The sequence below is a fragment of the Pantherophis guttatus genome, chromosome 3 (assembly GCF_059756535.1).
Source record: "Pantherophis guttatus breed Tessera chromosome 3, ASM5975653v1, whole genome shotgun sequence".
In the NCBI taxonomy this organism is placed as follows: domain Eukaryota; kingdom Metazoa; phylum Chordata; class Lepidosauria; order Squamata; family Colubridae; genus Pantherophis; species Pantherophis guttatus.
The window spans coordinates 26462984-26490891 of record NC_142065.1 but is presented as its reverse complement, the minus strand read 5'-3'; the positions used below and the strand labels follow the sequence as shown (position 1 = coordinate 26490891).

At 40.4% G+C, this 27908-nt stretch overlaps 1 protein-coding gene and 1 long non-coding RNA gene across 3 annotated transcripts in view; one reads left to right on the top strand and one right to left on the bottom strand.

The window, feature by feature from the left end:
• STK4 (serine/threonine kinase 4) overlaps positions 1-27908 on the bottom strand; it is a 73190-nt gene that overhangs the window by 28262 nt on the left and 17020 nt on the right. For both annotated transcript variants that reach the window (XM_034413893.3, XM_034413892.2), the window contains exons 5-10: positions 27726-27890; positions 26495-26662; positions 23990-24127; positions 23402-23530; positions 21137-21323; positions 425-576 (exon numbers count right to left, since the gene is read on the bottom strand). In XM_034413893.3, the coding sequence (XP_034269784.1) occupies positions 425-576; positions 21137-21323; positions 23402-23530; positions 23990-24127; positions 26495-26662; positions 27726-27890 (939 nt within the window). The remainder of the gene's footprint in view (positions 1-424; positions 577-21136; positions 21324-23401; positions 23531-23989; positions 24128-26494; positions 26663-27725; positions 27891-27908) is intronic.
• On the top strand, positions 21273-23336 carry LOC117663617 (uncharacterized). Its single transcript, XR_004590758.1, has 3 exons — positions 21273-21353; positions 22865-23032; positions 23251-23336. It is a non-coding gene; the product is annotated as an uncharacterized LOC117663617 (long non-coding RNA).

The window sequence follows — 27908 nt, the reverse complement described above, 5'->3', positions numbered from 1 at the left end:
AGTCAGATTCACTTAACAACCATTTTACTACCTTAACAATTGCAGTGATTCACTTAACAACTATGTCAGGAAGATCATGAAATGGGGCAAAACTCACTTAACAACTGTCTTGCTTAGCAATGGAAATTTTAGGCTCAATTGTGGACGTAAGTTAAGGACAATCTGTATACTATTTTCACAGTAACTGAATGATTTAGCCGTAATATAATCAGAAAATAAGCGTGTTGAACAACATGTTGATTTTATTTGCATTCTAAATGTTTTTAAATTGTATGCTTTAAATAAACACTCTTTACATTTTTAAATATTTTAAAGTGTTTTCTGGTTGCTTTTCAAGTTTGCCTTTGAAATGGCTATTTCTTTCTATATCAGTAAAAACAGAAGAAATTATAATTGACGAACAGGCCAAAAGTATTTTACTTACGAATTCATAATCACCATCCAGAGGAACTCTCCAATCTGAGGAACATCTTTCAGATACCTGCCTTCCATAGTTGTTTTGCCAATTCTCTTTCTCCTTTTGCTCAAAATAGTCAAGGAAAGATGGTCTGACAGCCTGCATGGTTTCATCTCTCCCTACAAGTAAAGACACATTTATTGATTCAGAAGAGAAGGTGTTTCATGTATTAATAACCCCTTTTAAGCAAATTTAATATTCAATTATGTCCATATTATGACTAATTGAAAATAAATATTAAAAATCTGATTTACACAGAATTTTGTAAATATGTCCTATCAGCCTATCGGTGAATGGAGGCGGCTTCATTTCACTACTATCAGCATAATCCTATACTGTGTCCAATCATTTTTGTCTTTTGCACTTCCCTCACAGATGTCATTTTACTCGCTTCATTTCTCAGAGCTTCTTGGAGAACTATGACACACCCTATGATTAGTTATTGAGTAAAGTCCAGTCAGGAGCAAATTCATCCAATACTCTTGTACTCTTATCTTATCCACATTGCAGAAGAACTTGCATCAGGGATGGATTTTTCAAATAGGAAATAAATGCTTGATGATTCTAGTAACAGAACATATATATTTTCTTCTTTAGAAGAGGGGCAGGAAAGAGTTTCACAAGCTTAATTTAAAAATAGGACGAAAATTAGGAATACATTAATTGTATTCATCTCCTAAAATCCCTCAGATTAGAATCCTTAGGTATCAATTTCTACATCTTAAAACCCACATTACATCTACACATTACACATTACAACTAGGTTGCATTAACAGAGGGGATAGGATCAAGTTCACGTGAAGCATCAGTACCACTTTATAAAGCCTTAGTAAGACCATACTTAGAATACTGCATCCAGTTTTGGTCACCATATTATAAAAAAGATGCAGAGACACTGGAAAGAGTGCAGAAACAAGCAACAAGGATGATTAGGGGCTGGAGGCTAAAATATATGAAGAACGGTTGCAGGAATTGGGTTTGTCTAGTCTGGTGAAAAGAAGGACTAGAGGTGACAGGATAGCAATGTTCCAACATTTGAGGGGCTGCCACAAAGAAGAGGGAGTCAATGTATTTTCCAAAGCACCAGGAAGGCAAGACAAGAAGCAACGGATGGAAACCGAACAGAGAGAGAAGTAACCTAGAACTAAGATAAAATTCCTAATAGTGAGAACAATTAACCAGTGGAACAGCTTGCCTTCAGAAGTTATGAGTGCCCCATCACTGGAGGCTTTTGAGAAGATACTGGACAGCCATTTGTCTGAAATGGTATAGGGTCTCTTGCTTGAGCAAGTGGTGGAACTAGAAGACCTCTAAGGTCCCTTCCAACTCTGTTATTCTATTATCACTGTAGTGTCCCAGGCCAGTGATTAACATGTAGAATTAAGATGATGATGACCCTGGTTCAAGACCATTGTTAGCCAGAGAATGGCTGCCTTTGAGTCAATTTCCTACTCTAGACTAATCCATAGTATTGCAACTGTGGGAGGAAACAATGGGAGGAGACAATGCTATATGAAGTGTAGAGTTCTTAGAAGAAAGACAGGTTATAAATTTAACAAATAGAGAACCATTAAACCATTAAACTATTTCAGCAACTGTTTTGCTTGTATTCTAAAGATTTTTAAGAACACATTAATGATATTATCAAGGAGTTCTGTCTCAATGTCATTTTAAATATTTAGGTATCATTTAGATAATGCAATGTCATTTAGATAACACACTAGGAATTTGTTTTCAATTATCTCCATTTCACACAGAGAAGAAAAATCAAGCAAAACATTCAAGAGCAGGGAAAAATAACACTGTATGTACCGTAGTTAGTGTATTTATTTTATAGCATTCATTAGCAATAGCCCACTCTGTCATGAGATTGGAAGTTTATGGAAACAAATGCCTCATTCTATAGCTAGTTCTTATTTTAAACATATCCTTTTAGGTTACCGATCCAGAGCTAACAAGGAAAATGTTACTCAGAAGTCTGAGTTTCTCAGCAGAGGCAATGGAATAGCCGTGCTTCTCTTTTTCTACTCTACAACTTGATGGAATAGCTGTAAATTAACTGAGAAAGGGCAAAAGGCAACAGATAGTGGAGAGAATGGAATGTCAAGTTTCTTTTCGCTCCCATGAATATTCAATTATGAGGTACACATATATGTGACAACAATCCATGCACTGAACAAAATACAAAGCACTCTCAGAAACATTCAACAGATTTAGCAAAACTAACAAAAAGAAAGGACAAAATATTTTCATAAAAGCTTTTATTTTTCATAGTTAAATTACCCTTTGGTGAATTTTGAGAAACGTCCACATGATGCTGCCCACCCTTATAATCCACTCCTCTTTCCACAAAATGCAAAATTGTTGCATGATATTTATGACTGCTAAACCTTGGTATCCGCCATATCAATGCAATTTATGTTTTATGGTTATCTAGAAGCTGCATAATAATGCCAACTGAAGCTTTAGTCTGCAATTTTATATGCACTTATATGTTATGACTGTGGTTGGGCTTCTCAATTAACATGCATAAGACAGTTCTAAAATTACTGTATCAGTTTCAATGCACAATATTCCAGATTTTGATGGTTCTTCTTCTAAGACATATTAAAGCTCTTACGTAATAAGGCGGACTAAAAACATAATTTCTGCATCACAAGAGGCAAAATGCAAGACAATCTAGAATGTGTACCAACTGTGAAATAAAGCAAGAGAGAGAGGGGGGGAGAGACGGAGAGACAGAGACAGAGACAGAGAGAGAGAGGGGGGGGGGGAAGAATTACTATCTCCTCAATATATTTTGAAGTTTCTATAAAACTCATAAGCTTCTCTAAAGCACAACACTCAAAACCATTAATCGCAAATTGTAACACAGTGCAAATGTTCATCTTGGTCCAGGACAGAGGCAAAGGTTCGCTGGCATTTGCAGTGCCAGATCTGTGCTGCCTGCTCAGAAATACAAATTTTGGTTGATTGATTTTCCCTTAATGGAAATTCCACAACTTCAGCATAACCACCAAAGAAGTATCACTCCAAGTTCTTATTAATCTCTGGAAGACTGTCTTATGTAAGACCTTCCCAAACAACATCAATGATCATAGAGGTTAGGGTTAGGGTTATAGCCAACACTGCTATAGAACCATTAGCTTATGAAAGGGTTCTTAAAAAGAATCTTTGTGCAATTCAGGGATTGCACAAAAATAATAATAAATAAACCATTCCATCTCCAAGCTCAACAATAAAATTTGCACGTTTGTTACTTTTGTGATGTCACAATCTCTTCAGTCTGAATGTCCACTGTAAATACAGGATGTTGATACAAAAACATGAAAATTAAAAAGATCACAGTGAACTACATATTTAGTATGGTGGGAAATCAGAGCAATAAGGGATAGTACTGTGATATTTTAGGTACAATATTTTCACATGAAAATCATGTCCTATTGCAAGGCCAACTAAAATCCCAATTGTTAACGTTCTATATTCTTGCACATTTTTTAAAAAATGTGATCTGCTAAGAAGCTGACCCATGTAACTCTAGAAATATGCTGGCTAGTATGCTGATCTGAATAAAGCCAAACTGATATGCCCTACAAAACAATGGAATTCATGTAAAACGTCTGTCAAATACAGTATCTGCAAAATGAATCATAAAAAGACTTAAAATCATCAATACTCCCAGCTTATTTACCAAGATGATTCATATATAAATGTGATATTGTTTTGAAGAGTGATGGATTTCTGCATGTAAATTGCCACCTACACACATTTGAGTTTGCTCGGCAAGATCAAATCAATGTGTCCTAATTGTTAAAGAAAAATAACTTACTTTTGAAATCTTTTTTTTTTTTTTTTAATTTGATTTATATGCCGCCCTTCTCCGGAGACTCAGGGCGGCTTACAATGTGCTCAGCAATAGCCTTCATCCTTTTGTATATTTTATACAAAGTCAGCTTATTGCCCCCACAACTGGGTCCTCAATTTACCTACCTTAGAAAGGATGGAAGGCTGAGTCAACCTTGAGCCTTGGCGAGATTCGAACCTGCAGTAATTGCAGGCAGCTGGTCTTAATAACCAGCTTAATAACAGGGTGCCTTAAACCACTGTACTACCAAGGCTCTTTATCTTGCAGTGTTTGATACTATAATGTTTATCTTTTGAACGTTTTTATTAGAATCTTTAACCTGGTGTGGTTAGACATAGGGATTATCACAGGCAGTCCAAAACTTGCATACCAAAAACATCCGAGTCCTGGAATGCAAACCATTCTTTAAGCCAGGGGGTGTGGAACTATGGCCCATTTTATGACTTGGAGACTTCAACTTCCAGAATTCCTGAGTTAGCCATGCTAGCTCAGGAATTCTGGAAATTGAAGTCCACAAGTCATAAAAGGGCCATAGTTTCACACCTCTGCTTTAGCCAATACAAGGTTCACTCACAAACCCATTTTCCCCACACGTACTTCTAAAACACAAGCGCAAATATGGTACATAGATACAAAAAAAAAAAGCCTCCATCCATGTTGTGACCCCGACTCCCAAGCCTGTCCTAACAGGAAGAGGACTCAGAAGGTGATGGGGAGGGACTGACAAGGCCTCCCTCTCCAGGACCCTCCTCTCTGGCAATGCCTCAGGTTCCATCCGAAGGCCAAGAGGAACAGCCTGGGATATGCCAGGAGGAAAGCATATCGGAACAACAACAGATAGGGAGTGAGGATGATGAATCCTGGCTTGATCCCAGGCAGCGTCGGAGGGAGAAGTGTGCGCAGCAACGAAAGAGGCGTGGGAGGGCCAGAGATTGAGCTGAGTCACTGAGCCATACCCCACAAGGAATAAAAGTGGGTGTGATTGCTCTTCAGGCTTTGTGACGGTCAAAGTTAAAAACGTGAGAGTCACATCGCGTTACCTGAAATCTAAATTGGACCTTGGCCAATTCTGGCTTCGTGGATTACTTTTTGCTACTGAATCGGACTGAGGAGAAACTCTCTTGCTGACTGTGAGTGAAAACTGACTTGGCAGGCATTTCGCAGTTTATTGCCAAAACTCTTATCTGCAAGGGTTTCTAGTCTGATTGCTTAATAAAATCTTGGCAGGCGTGCCTGGTTGTGTGTTTGCCTGTGTGGGGAAGGGGAACAGAACAATCCAGAAAATAAGTAGAAATCCTTGTGCTGCCTCTCTTCTCTTATTCATTACTTCTCCTCCCCTCAATTCAAATGCTCCATTTTCTTGCACCTTTCTACCACCCTACCAGCTGATGCTGTTCAATCACTTAAACTGTTCTCCGATACTGAAGGCCTAAGGCAAAAGCTCCCTTTCTTCTTTTTTGTTTTTGTTTTTTAAGCTTTTTCTAGAGTTGGGATATGCTTCTAAAGCTAAAGATTACTCTTCAACAGACATTTCCATGATGCGAGAAAGCACTGTTCAAAAATTAAATTAAAATAGTGGCTGAGATACTGCTTCTTTAGTTTAGAAACATAGTCCAGCTATTTTTCATTTTTATTATTTATAAAAGGGAAAACTGGCCAATTCTAAGGGACAATCCGGAAATTTCAGATCTCAGCAACTATAAAACAGGATTTCGCAAATAACTTTGCCCAGAGCCAGCCTTTACTAAACAATCTTAAATTGAAGAAACAGATTTTATTTATTTATTTATTTATTTATTTAAATTTCTATACCGCCCTTTTCCAAAATAGGACTCAGGGCGGTGAACAGCCAAAGTAAAAAACAATACATACAAAATTTAAAAGCAATTTAAAATAATTAAATATTTTGGCCGTAAATTAAAACAACCCAATTTAAAATAAAATTAAAATTAACTCAAGCCAGCCCAGCTAGTTGAAATAAATGGGTTTTCAGGGCCCAACGAAAAATCCGGAGGTCTGTTATTGTACGTATCTCTGGGGGGAGGTTGTTCCAGAGGGTGGGCGCCGCCACAGAGAGGCTCTCCCCCTGGGAGTCGTCAGCCGACATTGTCTGGCGGACGGCACCCTGAGGAGGCCCACTCTGTGCGAGTGTACTGGCCGGTGGGAGGCTATTGGTGGCAGAAGGCGGTCTCGTAAGTACCCCGGCCCTAAGCCATGGAGCGCTTTAAAGGTGGTCACCAACACCTTGAAGCGCACCCGGAAGACCACCGGGAGCCAGTGCAGCTCGCGCAGGAGAGGTGTTACATGGGAGCGCCTCGTCGCCCCCATAATCCCCCGCGTGGCCGTGTTCTGGACCAGCTGGAGCCTCCGGGTGCACCCCAGGGGGAGCCCCATGTAGAGAGCGTTGCAGTAGTCCAGGCGGGAAGTGACGAGTGCCTGAGTGACTGTGCGTAGGGAGTCCCGATCTAGAAAGGGGCGTAACTGGCGTATCAGGCGGACCTGATAAAAAGCCCCCCTGGCCACGGCCGTCAAATGATTTTCTAACGACAGCCGTGCGGCCAGGAGGACGCCCAGGTTATGAGCCCTCTCCGTGGGGGCGAGTGATTCGCCCCCAATAGCCAGCGATGGCGTCAGCTGGCTATATCGGGACGCCGGAAGCCACAGCCACTCGGTCTTGGAGGGGTTGAGTCGGAGCCTGTTTCTCCCCATCCAGGCCCACACGGCCTCCAGGCATTGGGACATCACTTCAAGGGCATCGTTGGGGTGGCCTGGGGTGGAGATGTACAGCTGGGTGTCATCAGCGTACTGATGGAACTCCACCCCGAAGCCATGGATGATCTCACCCAGCGACTTTACATAAATGTTGAACAGAAGGGGCGAGAGGACCGACCCTTGTGGCACCCCACAAGCAAGGTGCCTCGGGGTCGACCGCTGCCCCCCTGTCAACACAGATTGCGACCGGTCAGAAAGGTAGGAGGAGAACCACTGCAGAACGGTGCCCCCCACCCCCAACCCTGGCAGCCGGTGCAACATGATACCATGGTCGATGGTATCAAAAGCCGCTGAGAGGTCTAACAGGACCAGGATAGAGGAGCAACCCCTATCCCGAGCCCTCCAGAGATCATCCACCAACGCGACCAATGCCGTTTCCGTGCTGTGCCCAGGCCGGAAGCCGGACTGGAGCGGGTCTAGATAGACAGCTTCATCCAGGTACCGGGGAAGCTGTTGCGCCACCACACTCTCAACAACCTTCGCAACAAAACGAAGGTTGGAGACTGGACGATAGTTAGCCAAAACAGCCGGATCCAGAGAGGGCTTCTTGAGGAGGGGCCTAACAACCGCTTCTTTCAAAGCGGCCGGCAGGACCCCCTCACTCAAAGAAGCATTAACAATCTTCTGGAGCCAGCCTCGTGTCACCTCCCGGGAAGCCAGTACCAACCAGGAGGGGCACGGGTCCAATAAACACGTGGTTGCGTTCAGCCGTCCCAGGACCCTGTCCATGTCCTCGGGAGCCACAGGATCGAACTCCCCCCAGGTAACACTCTCAAGACCTGCCTCAGTCATCCCGTCCGGACATATCCAGTCAGAGGCCAGCCCTTCCCGAATCTGAGCGATTTTGTCATATAGATACTGCACAAAGTCCTCAGCTGGGCCCTGCAAGGGGTCGAGATGTTTGATCAACTCACCAGGAATCCTGACTTGATGTAATATATGAAAATCAGCAGTGTCTTGTTTCCTGGCATCTTAGGCTAAAAGAACTGGAAAAGTCATTTACTCAAGATTCCTCCTGCCAGATTATATATTACTCAGATAAATAAGAGGAACTTAATGGCTGAGTGGTTCAAGACGCTGAGCTTGTCAGCTGGAACAGTCAGGGGTGAGCCCCTATTACTTGCCTCAGCTCCTACCCACTTAGAAGTTCAAAAGCATACAAAAGCAAGTAGATAAATAGCTACCACTTCAGTGGGAAGGTAATAGCATTCTGTGTGCCTCAGCGTGCTGGCCATATGACCATGGAAATGTCTTTGGACAATGCTGGCTCCCATTGGATAAGAAACAGAGATCAGCACCGCCCCCTAGAGTTGGACTTGACTGGACAGGAAAAACCTTTTACAGATAAATAAATACACATGTACCACCAGATATAAAACAGTTGTATCATGTTGCTGGACTATTTATTTACTTATGAAAATAAATCAAAATTAAAGTAGCACACAAATGTAAACTTTTTATTACTGTTTCACAGCTGTTCTCATACCATGAGGTTTCAGACAACTCATTATACAGTTCTGCTTCATTTTAATGTAGTCCTACCTGATTTTAATGTAACTGTGTAAAGCACCTGAGGAAGTTTTTTAGACTTTCAACAAGAACAGAACTATAATGCATAGAGAGAAAATAAACAAGATATTTGCTTACTCCCTGAATGAGTCAGTCTACCTAGAAAGTAGTGCAACATTTCAAAGAATCAGCCATGATAATTCCAGCTCCAACAATGTATATTAAAGTTGCTGCAGTTAAAAAGCAGTTGGATCTTGGGATTGAGCTGGGAGTCCGACGCAAGGTAAGGTATCATCTGCCCCAACCTCTGCCTCACAGCGCTCCCCTGATACTCTTAACCAAGTGCCTTTCCAATTTTTTTTTTTCCAAATAACTCTAGTTTTTTGTATGTCACAAATACCCTACTGGGTGGTAGCAAACACTCTGGATGCTATAGTTGATGAGAGAGTGGGTGCCTCCAAGAGTGGTGATGGCTAAAAAATATTGCAAATTCTTCCATTATCTGCACAGATAGTTAGCTCTCCACAAAAGGCTCTTACCAGGAAAAAGTAGAAAGGTATGCCCTAGTAAAGTAAGAAAAAAATTGGAGAGTGAAGCATTTGGTTTTGGGATTTCTGTAACTTTTATCCTTTTAATAAACCTGGTTAGAGAAGCTTATTTGAGAATCTTAGTTCAGGATGGACTTGGCTGTCCAAAGTGTTGAACTGTGGGATGAAATCTGCAAAATGAGAGCTCAGTGACTGGCCATACTCATCACTGAAGCCACTCTCTGAGGTCATCTCCCGCATGTTCTAAAACCGTAATTTCAAATTTTTAATGAATCAATTTCTATTATTTGTAATCCTATATGTGTTGAAAAAGACAGAATGGATTTTTTAAAATAAGGATAATATTCTGTTCATGGCAGAGACAAATGACAAAGTGAACTCCCATAAAGAGATGGTCAATTGTTAATATTTCAAGGTAGGCAAGGGAGTCTGTACATACAGTCTAAAATATTAATATAAATCTTTAAAATGCCAATAGCAATTTAACTGGCATTCCTAGAAGTATTCAAGTATAAAAGTAAACTATAGATTTCTGAATTATTAAAGATAAGAATTTTTTCCTACTTACTGCAATTTTCTCTTTGAAACTCTTTTTACACAATATGATAAAGTATCACAAAAGTACAGATACAAAAAAAATTGAATGTCTAACTCAGAAATATAAATCACTGTAAGTCTTACATTTACTAATGAGAGATGTGTGCTATTTTATTAGATCATAGTAACAGAGAGATAGCAAAAGTAATAGTCAATGGCTAAGATACTGTAGAATAAAGAAAAGATACTATAGAATAAAGAGCAAAACAGAAGTTGCAGGGAAAAAAATAAGGGGATTAGGGGGTGAAATATCTGCAGGTCCCAGACTGTATTTCAATGGTTAGATAACCTAGACCAGGGGTGTCAAACTTGTGGCCTGTGGGCCAGATGCGTCATGTGCTGGTCCCGCCCCTGCCCAGTTTAGCGAAGGGGAAAAAAGTCATGACGACGCGAGTTTGACACCCGTGGCCTATACATTCGTATCTTAATACAGATGTTTTTAAACATTTATATTTTATTGTGTTTTTTAATCTAAGGGTTTCTTTTTAATCTAGGGAAACCTTATTGGTCATTCTGTTGGGATTGAAGGAAATTGTTTTATAACAATTCTGCTCTTCCCTAAGCAGTGTTGAAAGTGAAGAAGGAAGAAAGTTCATGGTTCTAATCGGCCCAGTATAGGCTGACCCAAGGCATGGCTTATTCCTACCTTAGTTAATATTTATGAAAGCTCTGGCAAAAATCATCTGTTGGTCAATGTTAAGATTAACATCACTATGCTGATATTAACTAAATCTCTGGGCTAAAAGAGAAATTAAATGGATGTCCTGACCCAGGATCTGGAGACTGTCACGAACTTGTTGGATCAAAAGAGGCTCAAGTTGGATTCCTTGCAAGACAGAGTGGCCGTTTGTTCAGAAATCTTCTGGTGTCTGAGAAGCTCCAAATTTGGCTCTGTATGTGGTTGCTTTTTCCTAAAAGAGCAGTTCCCTGACCTAAGACTTCAGCAGAACATCTGTTTTGTTTAAATGTTGCTTGTTTGCTTTTGACGTAACAAGTATGAAGCCAGCCATTGGGTTCATAATTGGTGGTTATTCAGTAAATCTTAGTTAAACAAACTTTGACTGTGTAGTGCAGGGGTCCCCAAACTTTTTGGGGAATTGAAGTCCACAAGTCTTAAAGCTGCCAAGTTTGAAAACCTCTGGTGTAGTGTATAAATCAGGTCTATCATTAAAATAGAAAGACATGCTCAGTACAAAGTAACCAGTTATTTATCCCTACTTTTTATGTACTCAATAAAAACAATTTTGCAATAAAGTGCTAAATGGTTAGACATTAGATCTCAACTTGTGTGAAATATCAATAATGCTATATGATTTCAGTATTCTTCAACTTTAAAACTGATAGATAAAAAGCCATTCCGGAGCACAAAGGACTTATCTGCAACCATAATAAAGACATCTCTTATAAAAGTTATTTTCAAAACTGGAAACCAGGCATAAGATGTAATATGGGGGGAGGGGGGGACGACTCTGTTATTAAAGCACCTTCAGCTCTCCCTTAAAAAATATGTGATCAATCATGCTTTGTCTACACATTTAAAGGATGCTGTTCTGAGGCTCCTATAATTATACTGTTTCAGATCTCCAATTTTACTGAGAAAATAGGGCCATTGCTCTGCATGAAAAATTACCAAGTGAAAAGTTTATTGAACGAAGCAGATGAGCTTTACTTTTCTAATATAATAATATGTGAGAATGACCTTGGGAGACAGAAGGAAGAGCTGCATTTTGCTATTCTCTCCTGGGTTGGGGCAAATTCTGTCCGAGCTGCTGTATTAGTTTTATGATAGCATTCTGTAAAAAAATAGTTACTTATATATCCATGTGTTGCTGGTATTGTAATGATGTTGCAGCTAGCTGCTTGGTGGGTGGAAGTGTCCCCTGAGGACTACAGACCATTACAAAAACTCCAATCAAAATCTTGTGCCTCTCTTAAGAAAAAAATATGAGTCTTAAAAGACTGAGGTGAGCCCTTTGAGATAGTCCAGACAAGAAGCAGAATTATGAGTCCTAACTCTACCTTTGTTGTAAGATTATGTTAACAGAATTTTGAAAGGTGGGAAAAATTTCTCACTACCTCTTTCTACTCTCTGGAAAACTAGGGAGTCCCTTCTGAGAGACTTCCCATACCTCTTTCTCATCTTCTGTGGACTATAACTCTTCCTCCTGTCTCCCAACGTCATTCCCACATACCCAAAATAGCAGCCATAATTTGTGTATAGTCAAAACTGAAGGTCATCATTTTACATATGGGTGCAATGCACAGTCTGATACTATTGAACAATGATGGCGAACCTATGGCACATGTGCTGGAAGTGGCACACAGAGCCATCTCTCCGGGGATGCCAGCTATCGCCTGTTGCTCTTCCAGGTTCTGGTGCACACATGTGCACCGGCCAGCTGGTTTTCGCACGTGCGGGATCACCGAAAACCAGAAGAGCAGCTCCCTGGCGCGCACGCGGTGGGAACCTGAAATTGCGGTTTCTGGTATGCACATGTGTGCCAGCCAGCTGGTCTTCATGCATGCATGTGTGCCAGAAACGGGAAAACCAGGTGACAGGCACACACGTGCACACTGAAAACCGGAAACTCAGCCTCCCAACGAGTACCTGCATGCCGGGAAACTCCTCTTCCGACTTCTGGCGCTTTTGCATGTGTGCGACGGGGAGCTGCTCTTCCGGTTTCTGGCGCTCCCCTGCATGTGCGCATTCCCATTTTGGCACTCGGTGCCGAAAAGGTTCGCCAACACTGCTATAGAACCATTAGCTTATGAAAGGGTTCTTAAAAAAGAATCTTTGTGCAATTCAGAGATTGCACAATAATAATAATAAATAAATAAACCATTCAGTCTCCAAGCTCAACAATAAAAATAGTAGTTTTAAAATTTGCATGTTTGTTACTTTTGTGATGTCACAATCTCTTCAGTGTGAATGTCCACTGTAAACACAGGATGTTGATATAAAAACATGAAAATTAAAAAGATCACAGTGAACTACATATTTAGTATGGGGGGAAATCAGAGCAAGAAGGCAAAATTCCACATAATCAGAAAGGAATTTAAATCAGAGTTCAGGGGAAAGCTGGACCAAAATGCCATAGATTTCTTGGGATGTTCAATCCTGTAGGTTTAAGACACCCCAAGAGTAGTGTTAATAGCCAGATTGTAGTTACCTGCATTGAAAGGGATGAAATGCTCCCCTAGTTTTTTCCTGGTACATAGTAGTAATATGAGGCAGTGGCAAACATTAAAAATGAAACTAAAGAACATCCAAATTTATGTCAATAAAACTTATATTACTCTTTCACAACATAATACTTATTGGGAGGAAGCAAATATTTTAATTCACTCAGAGAAATAAAAAGCATTGAACTGCCTTCTTGCCAAAACCAGTAAATATGAAAGAATGTTATTCAAGTACCGACCTTGAAAAGAAAAGTACTTGCAAATATTCCATCTCTTGGTCCAAAGAATAGCTAAAATTTAATGCCAATGAGCATTTTCTTAGCAGGGTCTGTTTTACTTCTCAACATTCTTTCTCTGTTTTAAATGTTTTTATACCAGCCTTCATCAAAATAGATTTAAGGAGGGCATAATCATGGAGGATATAGGTTTGCAGGAACCAATCAGGACCAAAAACAAAATGCCAAACAAGGGTAGAAAATTCCCTACTATGCCCCATGAATTAAATGTTACATATTTCTGACAAATAAAATTTTCACTGAAAATGTGTCTAAGAAGAAAAGAAAAAAAACCATTCTTAGGCCTAACAGATAAACAGCATACCTATTTTATGAAGAAATTCGTTTCTACTATTTAACACCAGGCATGAAATATGAGCCACTCTAGGATATTAATGACCCCAATTCAACTGCATTTAAAACACCATTTAATTATAGTGATCGCTTAAAACCCTTTCCCATGAAGAATCCTATACAAGGCTGATAAATTTTTACAGATAAATCAATTTAATGAAATGTGAAAGGAATTATTACTGCAGAAGTGATAAGCAGAAAAAGAGAGCTCTAGAAATAAATGTATGTGGAGCACTCCATGTATTGAATATGGCACAAGTCACCTTGCAAAAAATGATATTCTTCTCTAAATTTCAGAGCCACAAAGGCAATTGCAGGTCAGCTTGACATTGGTTTTCAAATTGGTTTTCAAATTTTCAAATTTCAAATTGGAAACAGTAATCATAAACATTTTTTACATACCGTGTTCAACAGTGTTTCTCAACCGTAGCAACTTTAAGACAAGTAGACTTCCCAGAATTCCCCAGCCAATTTTGGGAATTGAAGTCCACTCATCTTAAAGTTGTAAGGCTGAGAATCACTAGTAAACCAGGTTCCAGTTTTAATTCATATCATTAGTGGATGTGTTCTTTTTAACTCATTCTCCTGAAAACTGCTGCTTGCACTCCCTAACATATTTGTCTCCACACACTCACATGTCTCTTTGCAAATCTATGTCACAAGCTTCCTTCTTTTTGTTATTTTATTTCTCGGTTTATGAATCTTTTCACATTCTATTAGTTCTGGGGTTTTGCTTGCTTCGCTTGCCAGTATCTCTTAAAGAAGCAGTAACAGCCATGAAATATGTATTTGAGAGATAGATGTCAACAGGGTGCAACCTTGTCCATCCACCCAGCCCCATTCATCAACTTATTAAAAGCATATTTTCCTGGGCCTGCATCTAAAGGATGACCCCAGGAAAAGGTCCAGGTAAGGGGGCCCAGACACATGTACCCAGACCCTCACTGAAGCATCTTTGCTGCTTTGCAACCAAATAACTATGTATCTCTAGATTTAACATGACAGAAAACTCAGAAAAAAGTTTCCCGATGAATGTAATACTAACACAGATATTTATGTCAGTCTCTCATTTATACATTGTATATGTCAGGGGTCCCCAAGCCCCGGTTTGTGAACTGGCACTGGTCTATGGCATGCCAGAAACTCGGCTCCACAAACAAGTGAAGCCTAATCCATGGGATGCAGGCAGCACATGAAACCGCACCCCCTACGATCCACAGAAAAATCTTTCTCCACGGAACCAGTCCCTGATGCCCAAAAGGTTGGGGGCCACTGGTATATGTGGTGGAGTTTCTGTCTATAGGCGAAAAACAATAAAGGAAACTGCTTAAAAGTAACTTTGTGTGTCTTTCTTGGTTTTTGGAGCCTGACAATATAAATAAATATTAGGGACATATTGTATATACATACCAAATAATCCTTATGCAATAGTTAGAATAATTCAGTAATTGTTTTTAGCGTTGTTAGTAACACCAAGGAGAAAATAAGTTCTGAGTTAACTTTCTACTAATCTATTCTTTGAAGTTATGTTGGAGCTCCCCCTTTTGATTAACTGCTCTCATTGCTGTATCTTTTAGTTGATGCTCCACTTCATCACTTTTTCTGCTAAAGTCAGATAACATTAACACAAAATTACACAAAAGTCACACAACTCAGTATAATCCCTATTAATTTAAAATAGGAAGATTTCGTGCAGAATGTGCACATCATATTTAGAAATAAAAGTCCTGTAGGCCAAGAAAAATTGAGTGAAAGTTGCAAATTCTATCATGTATTGAAAGACCACATCGATAGAAGTTAAACTATTTAAATCAAGAGCCTCATCTTTCATCTAAATCCCAAACTGTTGCATGTTTTGTTACTGAAATAACACAAATCCAAAAATAAACCATGGACTTAAGGGGAAAAAAATCTGCCTATAGCAGAAAAGACAAAAGACTCCATCTTAAATTCCTTTCTTACAATGATGTACTTGAAAATAAGTATTTAATAAGGCATTTATTGAGAACATATGCTTTGTTCTCAATCTGGACAAAGCAGAAAATAGTCCAAGCAAGCATTTTATAGCCATATCCACTTGTAGTATAAGCATCTGTAAATGTTCTATGTAATAACCATCTCTAATATCTGTGCTACAAATCACTAGCTGTGCTACTGTGCTAGTCACACTAGCTTTTCCTTATTTGAATTTAGTATTAAGCTCAGTGGCAGATTAAGATATCGTGTTTCCCCGAAAATAAGTCCCTGTCTTATATTTTTTTGAACCCCAAAATAAACGCTTGGCCTTATTTTCGGGGAGGTCTTATTATTTTGGAGTGCTTGGAGCAAGATGGGTGCTCCTCTTGCCGTCTTACCTGATTTCCAGCTCTGCGTTTAAATATTTTCAGGGAGGGCTTATTTTCGGGGGGAGGCTTATTTTAGTGCATGTGCTCAAAAGCCCGACTGGGCTTATTATCAGGGGATGTCTTATTTTCGGGGAAACAAGATAGCTGAATATTTTGTTTGTTTTTGCTTTCCATTAAGCTTCACAACTTATTATGCATTCTGCACCAACTTAGTGACATTCTTAGTAACATAATATCAGTAACATTCATATGCAACTGGATCCCTTAGTTACAAACAGATAAACATTTAATAAGAAAATACACTACCATTATAGCTCTAAAGCCAAAAATTCTGCAAACAGAAGGGCATGGAGTATAAAATACAACTAAGAAAACTATAGAATTGAGAAAATGCAAGAGGAAACAAAAAGGAAGATAAAGAACAGCCATCAAAAGAGACAAATCACCTGTTCAACTAGAACTAGTGAAAGTGAAAGCACCAGAACTACCGGTATGAAAATAGAAGCCACATGATGTTGTAAATGCAATTGTTTTACCAGTTTCTGGTGAGCATGATGGGCACCCAGACTTTCACACTGGGTCAAGAAATGATCCCTGAACTACTCAAGAGCTTAGGCTAATGATGGCTAACCTTTTTGCCATTGTGTGCCAAAAGCGAGGGAATCATGTGCGCGCCCACACCCATAATTCAATGTGCACCCCCCCATGTATGCGCCCATGTCCCCCCCACGCTCCCCCTGCTTTTGGCACATGATGGCATGGTGGGCCCGATAGGCCCGTTTTTTGATCACCCCAGGCTTCAGAGCCTATCTTAGGAGGGCAAAAATGGCCTTCCGCACCCTCTTGGAGGCCCTCCGGAGGCCAGAAACGGCCTGTTTGCCGACCTCCGGTGGGCCCAGAAGCCTAAAAATAGGTGATGCGCGCTGGAGCTGAGCTAGGGCAACACTCGCGTGCCCACCAATATGGTTCCGCGTGCCACGCGTGCCATAGGCTTGCCATCACGGGCTTAGGCTCTTTCCTTATTTAAATCAGATTAAATACAGTGATATGGTGATTACAAATGCTGGTTGTGCAACATAGGTGGATTAATATCTCAAAGAATTAGTGCAAAGTAGAATAATCTGAGTAGAAGATTAATAATCCATCTGCCAGTCTCTGGCATCACCTTGGCTCCACATGGGCCAAAAATCAGGCCATGAATTCATGAACCTTGCAACAAAATCAACAGACGGTAGACAATCCAAAATACATGTCCGATATTCAAGGAGAGATGATAGCACCTACCACAGAGTTCAAAGCACAACTCATGATCACTATAAGTTTTGCAAGTTGGGATATGGGTAAATCAAGAAACACACTAGTCTGTGTTCATTTGATCTATTATGCATGGTTAATTTAGTCAATATTTTCTCAAACTGATTTCCTAGGTTTACTGATCTATCATTTAACCATGCAGAATTGGCTGAGAGAACTTGATTCCCAATAAGCCCTTTTCCAAGAGATGACTTGTTCTTCAAATGTCCATGTCTCCTTAAGCTTGAACACACAAGATGCTTGGGTTTCTTGAGCTTTGGATGTATTTTTCAGACCTGGGTCTGATTATTTAGCCTCTTGTACTTCTAAATAACGAATGGCCCTCAGAACGTAATTTTATTTCCAACATTTCAAACTTCTATGGCAAACCTGCCAAATTTCAGATTTTTTTTTATCTTGCCCTACCCCCATTCCCAAAAGAAGTGGGAATGCAAGTGGAGGGAAAGCCTCTACTATTCTGATCCTAACACACACACACTAAATGCTTTTTTAAAAGGCATTTAAAAGCACAGCAAACTGGAAAAAAATGTTTAGCGCTGACCCCTCTGGGAATGTTATCATGTTGCAAGGGCAGGCTGAGGATTTTGCACAGTATCTGCACGATAAAATTGCTCAGATTCGGGAAGGCTTGGACTCTGACTGGGTAGGTCCTGGCGAGGTGACTGAGGCCGGTCTTGAGAATGTTATCTGGGACGAGTTCGACCCTGTGACTCCTGAGGACGTGGACAGGATCCTGGGGAGGTTAAATGCAACCACATGTTTATTGGACCCATGTCCCTCCTGGCTGGTACTGGCTACCCGGGAGGTAACAAGAGGCTGGCTCCAGAGGATTATAAATGCTTCTCTGAGGGAGGGTTTCTTGCCTCCCACCTTGAAAGAGGCGGTGGTGAGGCCACCCCTCAAGAAGCCTTCTCTGGACCCGGCTGTTCTGGCAAACTACTGTCCGGTCTCCAACCTTCGCTTTATTGCGAAGGTTGTTGAGAGTGTGGTTGCGCGACAGCTCCCACAGTACCTGGATGAAACCGTCTATCTAGATCTGTGCCAGTCCAGCTTCAGGCCTGGGTACAGTACGGAGGCGGCATTGGTCGTATTGGTGGATGATCTCTGGAGGGCTTGGGACAGGGGTTGTTCCTCTGTCCTGGTCCTGTTAGACCTCTCAGCGGCTTTTGATACCATCGACCATGGTATCATGCTGCGCCGGCTGGGGGGATTAAGGGTGGGAGGCACCATGTTGCAGTGGTTCTCCTCCTATCTCTCTGACCGGTCGCAGTCCGTGTTGGCAGGGGGGCAGAGGTTGACCTTGAGGCGACTTGTTTGCGGGGTGCCGCAAGGGTCGGTCCTCTCGCCGCTCCTGTTCAACATTTATGTGAAGCCGCTGGGTGAGATCATCTGTGGTTTTTGGGTGCGATGCCACCTGTACGCTGATGACACTCAGCTGTACATCTCCACCCCAGACCACTCCAATGATGCCCTCGAAGTGATGTCCCAGTGTCTGGAGGCCGTGCGGGTCTGGATGGGGAGGAACAGGCTTCGACTCAACCCTTCCAAGACTGAGTGGCTGTGGATGCCGGCGTCCCGATATAGCCAGCTGGTGCCATTGCTGGCTATTGGGGGCGAGTCATTGACCCCCACAGAGGGGGCTCGCAACTTGGATGTCCTCCTGGACACACGGCTGTCTTTAGAAGAGCATATGACGGCCGTGGCCAGGGGGGCTTTTTATCAGGTTCGCCTGATACACCAGTTGCGCCCCTTTCTGGATCAGGACTCCTTATGCACAGTCACCCATGCCCTCGTCACTCTCGCCTGGACTACTGCAACGCTCTCTACATGGGGCTCCCCTTGAGGAGCACCTGGAGGCTCCAGCTGGTCCAGAATGCGGCCACGTGGGTGATTATGGGAGCGACGTGGCACTCCCATGTAACACCTCTCCTGCGCGAGCTGCACTGGCTCCCGGTGGTCTTCCAGGTGCGCTTCAAGGTGTTGGTTCTCATCTTTAAAGCGCTCCATGGCTTAGGGCCAGGGTACCTACGAAACCGCCTGCTGCTACCGATAACCTCCCACTGGCCAATACACTCTCACAGAGAGGGCCTCCTCAGGGTGCTATCGGTCAAGCAATGTCGGCTGGCGGCCCCCAGGGGGAGAGCCTTCTCTGTGGGGGCACCCGCCCTGTGGAATGAGCTACCTCCTGGAATACGACTGATCCCGGACCTCCGGACCTTCCGTAGGCCCTGAAGACTTATTTATTCCAGCAAGCTGGCCTAGCCTAAATGGTTTTTAATGGGATTTTTAAATTTTATAGACTTGGGGTTTTAAATTGGGAAGCCAATTGATTTAATCTCTTTTAATTATCTTAAAAGAGATATGTATTTGTATTGTATGTATTTTAATTTTGGCTGTTCACCGCCCTGAGTCCCCTTGGGAGAAGGGCGGTATATAAATTAAATTAATAATAATAATAATAATAATAATAATAATAATAATAATAATAATAATAATAATAATAATAATAATAATAATAATGTTATCCAGATGTTATTTTGCAGGTCAGTTTTTCTAATGGTAGAAATATTTTTTGGAATATGAACGATATAATGGGAGTAAAATATTACTTTGAATTTTCATTTCATTTTCATTTATACAATGATATTAACAAAATTTTATTGGTATGTTAAAATGGTATGTTAAACAAAAACCAGCAGATACAACCACACACTTTATAAATTACTAAATGTTTTTTAAACTTTATTTTCATAGTAATAAAACCCTCTACAGAAAGACCAAACATTAAGTAAGATAAACATGAGCCTGTCTGTCATTACAAAAAACCATTTAGGTCAAAAGAAAAAATTCTAAAATTTTCCCATGGAAAGACATAATCAGAAGAATCCAAACTATGTGGGGGGAAAACCTATAACAGCCGACAGGAAATTAGAACAACGACTAACTACATTATCTAATTAGTTTTGTAATTTGAAATTGCAAACATAGAAAGCAAGGCTTCTGCCACTGGTGTCGCCCCAAAAGCTACACAAAGTCTGTGCCCCTCCCCTGGCCAGTTAGGAGAGGATCTAGGATAGTGGCAGAACCCTTTCAGTTCCATCATACCTCAAATTCATATAATGGCAGCAATGACAACTACAAGCTGATGCTTTTCAAACCAGGTTGCCAGAAGACACTTAATATCCCAGAAACATTTGTGTTTCAAATATAGTCCTCTTGCTAGCACTTTGAGATGGCTGATATTTGAGAAATATAACCCGAAAGGGTCCTTTGGGGCCATTTTGCTGTGCTAGTATTAAACTGAGAAAAAGAATGTTTAACTGTAATAATAACATTGTTTTTACAATGCCTGCTCATGTATAAACCCATCTGTGGATAAGCCGACCCTGAGCTTTTTAATAAAAATGTATCACAAATGTGCCACTAAGCTGACCTGCATTTTTCATACCAGCACTTTAGTTAAAAATTCAGGTTATCCACAGATTGGTGTATCCACATGCATCTATGGAAAATACAGGTACTTGTAAAAAGTGTCACCATGTATACTTGTACCATAGGTAAACCTAACCAGATGTTTTGGCATTAAAAATTCTAAATTTATTCACAAGTATATATGGCAAATGATTTTGTTCAACAGCTAGCACCATATTTACTGTACACTGTTGCTACATAAAAAGTTCATTCACAGAGTCGTCTTCTAGACCAATTGAATTTGTGCATCCAAGTATGACAAGCAGTGGCTATAGTAACTTCTTCTAAAACAAGGAAGTTCTTCTTACCTAGCAGAAACCACCAAATTTGCATGAATTATCACCTTTATTAGAAATAAATTTTTAATATATTTTTTTCTATATTGAATTCCTGAGCATCCTTTTCCCCGATTTCGCTGAATAGTAATAATTTTAAAAAGCACTTACTTTTCATGGTCCCCTCATCTTCTTCATCTTCTGCATTTATGACCATTGTTCCTAATTGTGATGCTAGAGTGTCATTGTATTCTATCATGGTATTGCCACCTTCACTCATTCCACAAGCAGCTCTGATTGTCCCTGTCTCTTGACCCCTTGCTCTAACCATGGTCCTAGAATCAATTTCATCTTCTTCCTACATTGAGAGAGAAGAAAAACTTCTAATGTAAGTAAGGCAACTCCAGTCATCTAGAATTATTCAAGGCATCATGGTTCTTCAGTTACCACTGAAACAGAAGCGAAGCAAGAATGTGTGGTTTGTTTCCAAACATACTTCTAAAACTCATCAAACAGCATCAGACAGGTAGTCCTCGACTTACAACCGTAATTGAGCCTAAAATCTCTGTTGTTAAGCGAGACATTTGTTAAGCGAGTTTTGCCCCATTTTACGACCAATCTTGCCACACTTGTTAAGTGAATCACTGCAGTTGATAAGTTACTAACCCGGCTGTTAGGTGAATCTGGCTTCCCCTACTGACTTTTGCTTGTCAGAAGGTCGCAAAAGCTGATCACATGATGCAGGGATCACAGCAACGGTCAAAGATATCAACAGATTGCCAATCATCTGAATTTTGATCACGTGATCTTGGGAGTTGCTATAAAGATTGTAACTGTGAAAAATGGTCATAGGTCACATTTTTTCACTGCTGTTGTAACTTTGAATGGTCACTAAATGAACTGCTGTAAGTCGAGGACTACCTATAATTAGTTTTCTTTTTTTGGCCACAAATGGACAGTAAAATATTCCAACTTGAGATTTATTTTGTTACTGGAAGGAAAGACAAGGGGATGACCTCCAGAAACATAGATGAAATTACAATGCCAATGAGTACACTATTGGAAGACTTGAAGGACTATGCTGGGGACAAATCACCTTGGAGGCAATTGATCTATGTGGTCACTGATGCTAACTTGATGGCACACAATTCTGTCATTAAACGCCAAGAATGCAAGGCATGGAAACTAGGGATATTAAGAAATTTAAATTATATCTAATGAACTGCAGAGAAACATTTGTAACAGACCAACAGTTCCTAACTGAACTGGCTTCAATATATCAAAATGACCCACAAGCAATAAGTTAGAATGGCTAAAACAAAAAAAAAGCAGCAAACTTATAAGAGGCAGGAAATACTACTTTTTGAAGTTGTTTCCAACCTCTGTTAGAGAAATTAATCAAGTTCACTAAAATGACTGCCATATTTAGAAAAATAAAAATAGAAAAAAAAAAGCAAACTTATTTAAGAAGATGATATACTTCTGAAGTAGATAATGTAACAATAGCACTTAGACTTATATACCGCTTCACAGTGCTTTTACAGCCTTCTCTAAGCAGTTTACAGAGTCAGCATATTGCCCCCAACAAACTGGGTCCTCATTTTACCAACCTCAGAAGGATGGATGGAAGGATGAATCAACCTCAAGCCTGGTGAGATTCGAACTGCCAAATTGCAGACAGTTCGAAGGTAAGCAGAAGTAGCCTGCAATACTGTATTCTAACGACTACACCACCGCAGATCTATATAACAGATTGTTCACAGTTCAAGTGGCAAAAACCTTGCCTTCCTGAGTGCAGTAATTGTGCAATCACTATAATTTGTTTGTTTGTTTGTTTGTTAGATTATAACCATCTTTCCTTTGGGAGCTCAAAGCAACATTCATGTGTTCCGTCTGCAGGTGGCTTATGGGGCTGAGCCTTGGCTTTCTAGAGTTTCATGGAATCTGCCAATATCTCATCTCTCCTAATACACAACACACAAGAAGCCTTAGAAGGGTCAAATGATCACCTGCTATCCACAAAGGAATGATCCTGTTATTCCTCTTCATAGGATAGGAAGGAAAGAGGTGAGGGCCAGAACACTGGGGAAAAAATGCAGCAAGTTCATCTTACAGTCTGTTGATGCTTCACCTCCAAAGAGGTGATTTTTTTTAAAGGAAAAATTTCTACATTTAAGAAATTAAGAAATGCCTGAGCAGGGGGTTGCCCTAGAAGACTTGCAAGGTCTCTTCCAACTCTGTTATTCTATTCTACTCCAAATTAATGTGTTGTTTTTAATTTTCAGGTTATGTTACGTACTACTCAGAACTGGTTGGAACAGATTGCAACACAAATGCTAGCAATAAATAAATATTAAACAATAGAGTGAAACAATAGAGTACAGGAAAAAGAGTTTACAATTCTACTACAGAAAACGTTATGGCTTTAGCACTCACTGAATTTTCTTCATCATCATGAAACATGTCACGCTGTTGAGCTTGCTGAATTTTTAGTTTAATATCCATTGCCTCATTAATCATATCTCGCAAGATGAAAACTCCTTTGGCATTTTTTACAAATGGGTGCTAAAAAACAGATATTAATTTTTTAACACAAAAGTTAAAAGCAGAAGGAAAAAATCAGAACCCAATATTATGTTAATACAACTCTAAAGAGAATGCTAGTAGTAACTTTAATGCAAAACTAGGTCAATTTTGTTCAACTTATATAATTTATACAGAAAATGAAAAACTGATACACTATTCTATAATACTTTAATAGCCTGGAACAGAGGGGTCCAATCTGCAGGATTTAGTCAGTCCCCTTTAGCATCTTTGAAAACTCCCAAACAAAATTCAGAGGCACGATTTTCAAAGTTTGGTAAAATGAAACTGAAAGACAAAAAAAAAAAAAAAAAAGGAAGCTTCTATTCTCATCCCCCATTAAAAACTTAGAAGAAAATTCTACTTTATTAAGCTCTCCAAACATGTATGTAGAGGGAAGAGCTCCAGATTTCCTTCCATTCCAGAATAGCAGATACTAACCTGAAGCAACTGCGTAGCTGTGGCTCTTTGTTCTGGACACTTCACAAGACACTGTTTTACAAAATCTGTAAATTCGTCTGACCATAGTTCTGGCTTTCGAAATGTTGGTGGTGGATTTGTTGGAATCATGAAAATTGCCTGCAAATAACAATATTGGTTTTTGCCCTTTGCTCATGTTGCAACTAAGCAAAAAATAGACGCACAAGAAAAACGCAAGAGCCCAAAGGGCCAAAGCTTCCCTATCATTTTTCTGTAGGTCAAAAATGGGACTACAGCTTCATGTGGCTATTTTTCTAATCACAACTATTAAAAACTGATGGCACAATTTTCTGCCATACTGAAGTTGGAAAGAGATGAAAATTATAGTATTAATCCTGAAGTAGGTATTAAAAAAAAAAAAACTTTCTCAAGAACCCAAACCCTGCCCAGATGTGAAATGGGTCCATATATAATGTCATTCTTGGCCTCACAGAAAATATTAAAGGATAGCAATGTCCTGCTTCAGAGCATAAGGCTGAAACTGGACATTCCTGTAGTCTTCCCCCAACATATTAAATGCAATGGCACCCCAACTATCTGAATGGCCCAGATTGGAAAAGCTGTTTTAGTGGTCTTCATCCTCTGTTTCAGTATACAGATAGTCCTTGATTTACAACAGTTCATTTTGTGACCATTTGAAGTTACAATGGCACTGAAAAAAGTGACTTATGACAATTTTGCACACTTATAACTGTTGTGGCATCTCCATGGTCATGTGATCAAAATTTAGACGCTTGGCAACTGGTTCATATTTACGATGGTTTGCAGTGTGCTGGTGTCACGTAATCCCCCTTTGCCACCTTCTGACAAGCAAAGTCAACGGGGACAAAGTCACTTAACAACAGTGTTACTAACTTAACAACTGCAGTGATTCACTTAAGAGATGTGTCAAGAAAGGTCGTAAAATGGGGCAAAATTCACTTAAATGCCTCACACTTAGCAACATAAATTTTGGGCTCAAGTGTGATTGAAAGTCAAGGACTACCTGTGATTAGCAACAGTACTACAATATATTTCAACATGGGCTACTTTACATATTTGCATTCAAATAACTCTGAACTTTACTGAATCCAAACTTCCTGCTTAAAGTGGGTTGAAAATGATAAACATTTTATTCTCTAAGACAGTGATGGCTAACTTTTTTGCTATCGCGTGCCAGGAAAGGGGGGGGACGAGGGAGGTTTGCGTGCGCGCATGCCCACACCCATAATTCTATGCGCCCTGCCCTGCGCATGCAATCACTACTTCCCCCCCCCACTCCTGGCCCAGTAGACCCATTTTTCTTTCTCACCTGGCTCTAAATCCTCTCTATGCATCTGGGGAGGGTGAAAACAGCCTTCCCCACTCCCTCGGAGGCCCTCCGGAGGCCTGAAACGGCCCATTTCCCAACTCCCAGTTGGACAGGAAGTGACATTTTTTGCTGTCCCCAGCATCCAGAGCCTCTCTAGGAGTCTGCATAGAGAGGATCTGGAGCCAGGTGAGAAAGAAAAACGGGCCTTCCCCACCCACCCCAGGCCCTCCGGTGGCAGGAAACAGCCTGTTTCCCTACTTCTGGTGGGCCCAAAAGGCCTGAAATTTAGCTGGCCGGCGCGCACATGCGTGCCTGAGCTGAGGTGGCGTATCCACTGATATGGCTACATGTGCCACCTGTGGCACGCGTGCCATAGGTTCACCATCACGGCTCTAAGAAGACTTATGTTTCACACTGATGTTTCCACTTATGCACGTAGTTCTCACTTCATTATGCCAATTAGGACCTCCACTCCATCACTAAGTGATACGATCTTAACACGCAATGTCATGTGACCACACTGATTTAACAATAGCTGTTGCAGCAGTCCTGGTTGCCAGCATTAGGTAAATCCCATGTGGTTGCAGCATTCTGCAGTCACATGATCACCGTCTGCAACCTCCTTCCAGCTTCTCCACAGACTTTACTTGTCCGAAGTTGGCAATGAAGATTGCAAATGGCAATCCCGTGACTATGGACATTGTGACATTGTAATTGCAAGCTGAATGCCAAGCACCCAAATCACAACCACATGACCACAGGGACATAGCAACTGCCACAACTACAAGGATTTGTCATAAGTGAATGTGTGGTCATTCAACGAGACTGCCTGTACTGTTGATCACAAAGGAAGGGCGAGTCTTCAGGCAGGCAGTAAAAACTTTTGAATATACCTATAGCTATTCTAAGAATAGACATTTTTTAATATGATGAGAGAAGTTATTAAGCGTATGGGGTATAGACATATTTAGTAATCAAATTTAGTGTTTTATGCCTGCAAAAAGCAAGGCAAATCTACTTTACTACACAGTATCATCATGCATGTGGAATTTTATTAAGCTGTTGTTTAGAGACTACATCTAACAAAGCAGGATAATGAGAACTAGGGCTCAACTTTACTAGTGCATTAAAGCTACAATCAACTCCCTATCTTGGACCAGAGATCCAGCATTTACCCTCATTGGATGAATATCAGCATATGGAGGTTTTCCTTCAGCCATTTCAATGGCAGTGATACCCAGAGACCAGATGTCTGCCAGACAATTGTATCCAATTTCTTGGATCACTTCAGGTGCCATCCAGAATGGAGTTCCTATCACAGTATTTCTTTTTGCCATAGTATCCTATGAAGGGAGACAAATTTTAAGCAAGTTAGCTATTTAAAAGGGATCTGGTAAAAACATCTGCTGATCAATTATTCAAATGCTTTTAAATATTCTGTAAGCTATACTGTAACCTTATAATTACAAATACTGTAAGCTATATTGAACATCCCTGCACCAGTTTGGTGTGATGGTGAATATGCTCTTCTAGAAATCAGGAAACTATGAGTTCTAGGCCTCTCTTAGACAAGAAAGCTGGCTGGATGACTTTGGGCCAGTCATTCTCTCAGTCCAACTCACCTCACGGGGTTGATATTGTGGGGAAAACAGAAAGAAGAAAGAATATTAGGCAAGTTAGTCACCCTAACTTGCCTAAGAGAGAGGAGGCAGAAAGATCAGGAGAAAGGATATGATGCTTCTGGTAAGGTGATAGGACTTTTTGCTGGACTATGAGTGATGCTCCCAATCCAGCAGAGTGGCAGAGGGGAGAGAAAGAAAAAAAGTGGTGAGAAGATTACAGATAGCCAAGCTGGTAGGATATGATGGGTTGGGAGCAATGCACATCAACTTTCTCCTATTCAACCTGTCTGGATTTTGTTTCATTCAAAACCCAAACAAGCAAAGCATTCTGAATTTCAATTTTTCTAAATTATGCCTGACCAGAACAAGTTAGCAAAACCTCCAGAATTTGATGGTTCTGGGTTGAAAACAATTTTTCCCACTTTGTGCAGATCCATGTCAATAGAGATACATTGAAAATACAAAAACAAATGAAAATAGATAATTTCTAAAAATCTAAATCTTACGATCTTAGAAAATCAGGTTATTTATATATGCCAATAGTTCTCCGGTGACCATCCCATATTATATAGCAACATTTGATCCAGAAAATATATTCCAGCTTGGTTTACATATATTGAACTAGAAGGTTTATTTGGATACTGGCATTTTGTGATGTTTGCATTCAGTCAATACAATTTGTAAACCATTGTTAATATATTACTATGTTCCCAATTGTGGCTTGTTAAACAACCAAGTCTTTGCACAATATAGGAAGAGATGTATCAGTAGTTTCTACACTTACAGTAAGCTGGCCAGCTACCCCAAAATCTGCAAGTTTAGCATGTCCTTCTGTATTAAGTAATATGTTGCCAGCTTTGATGTCACGGTGTATTTTCCTCATGAAATGTAGGTATTCCAGTCCTTTCAGTGTTGATTGTATTATTGTAGAAATTTCATCTTCCATCAACTGTAGAAGGAAACTTAC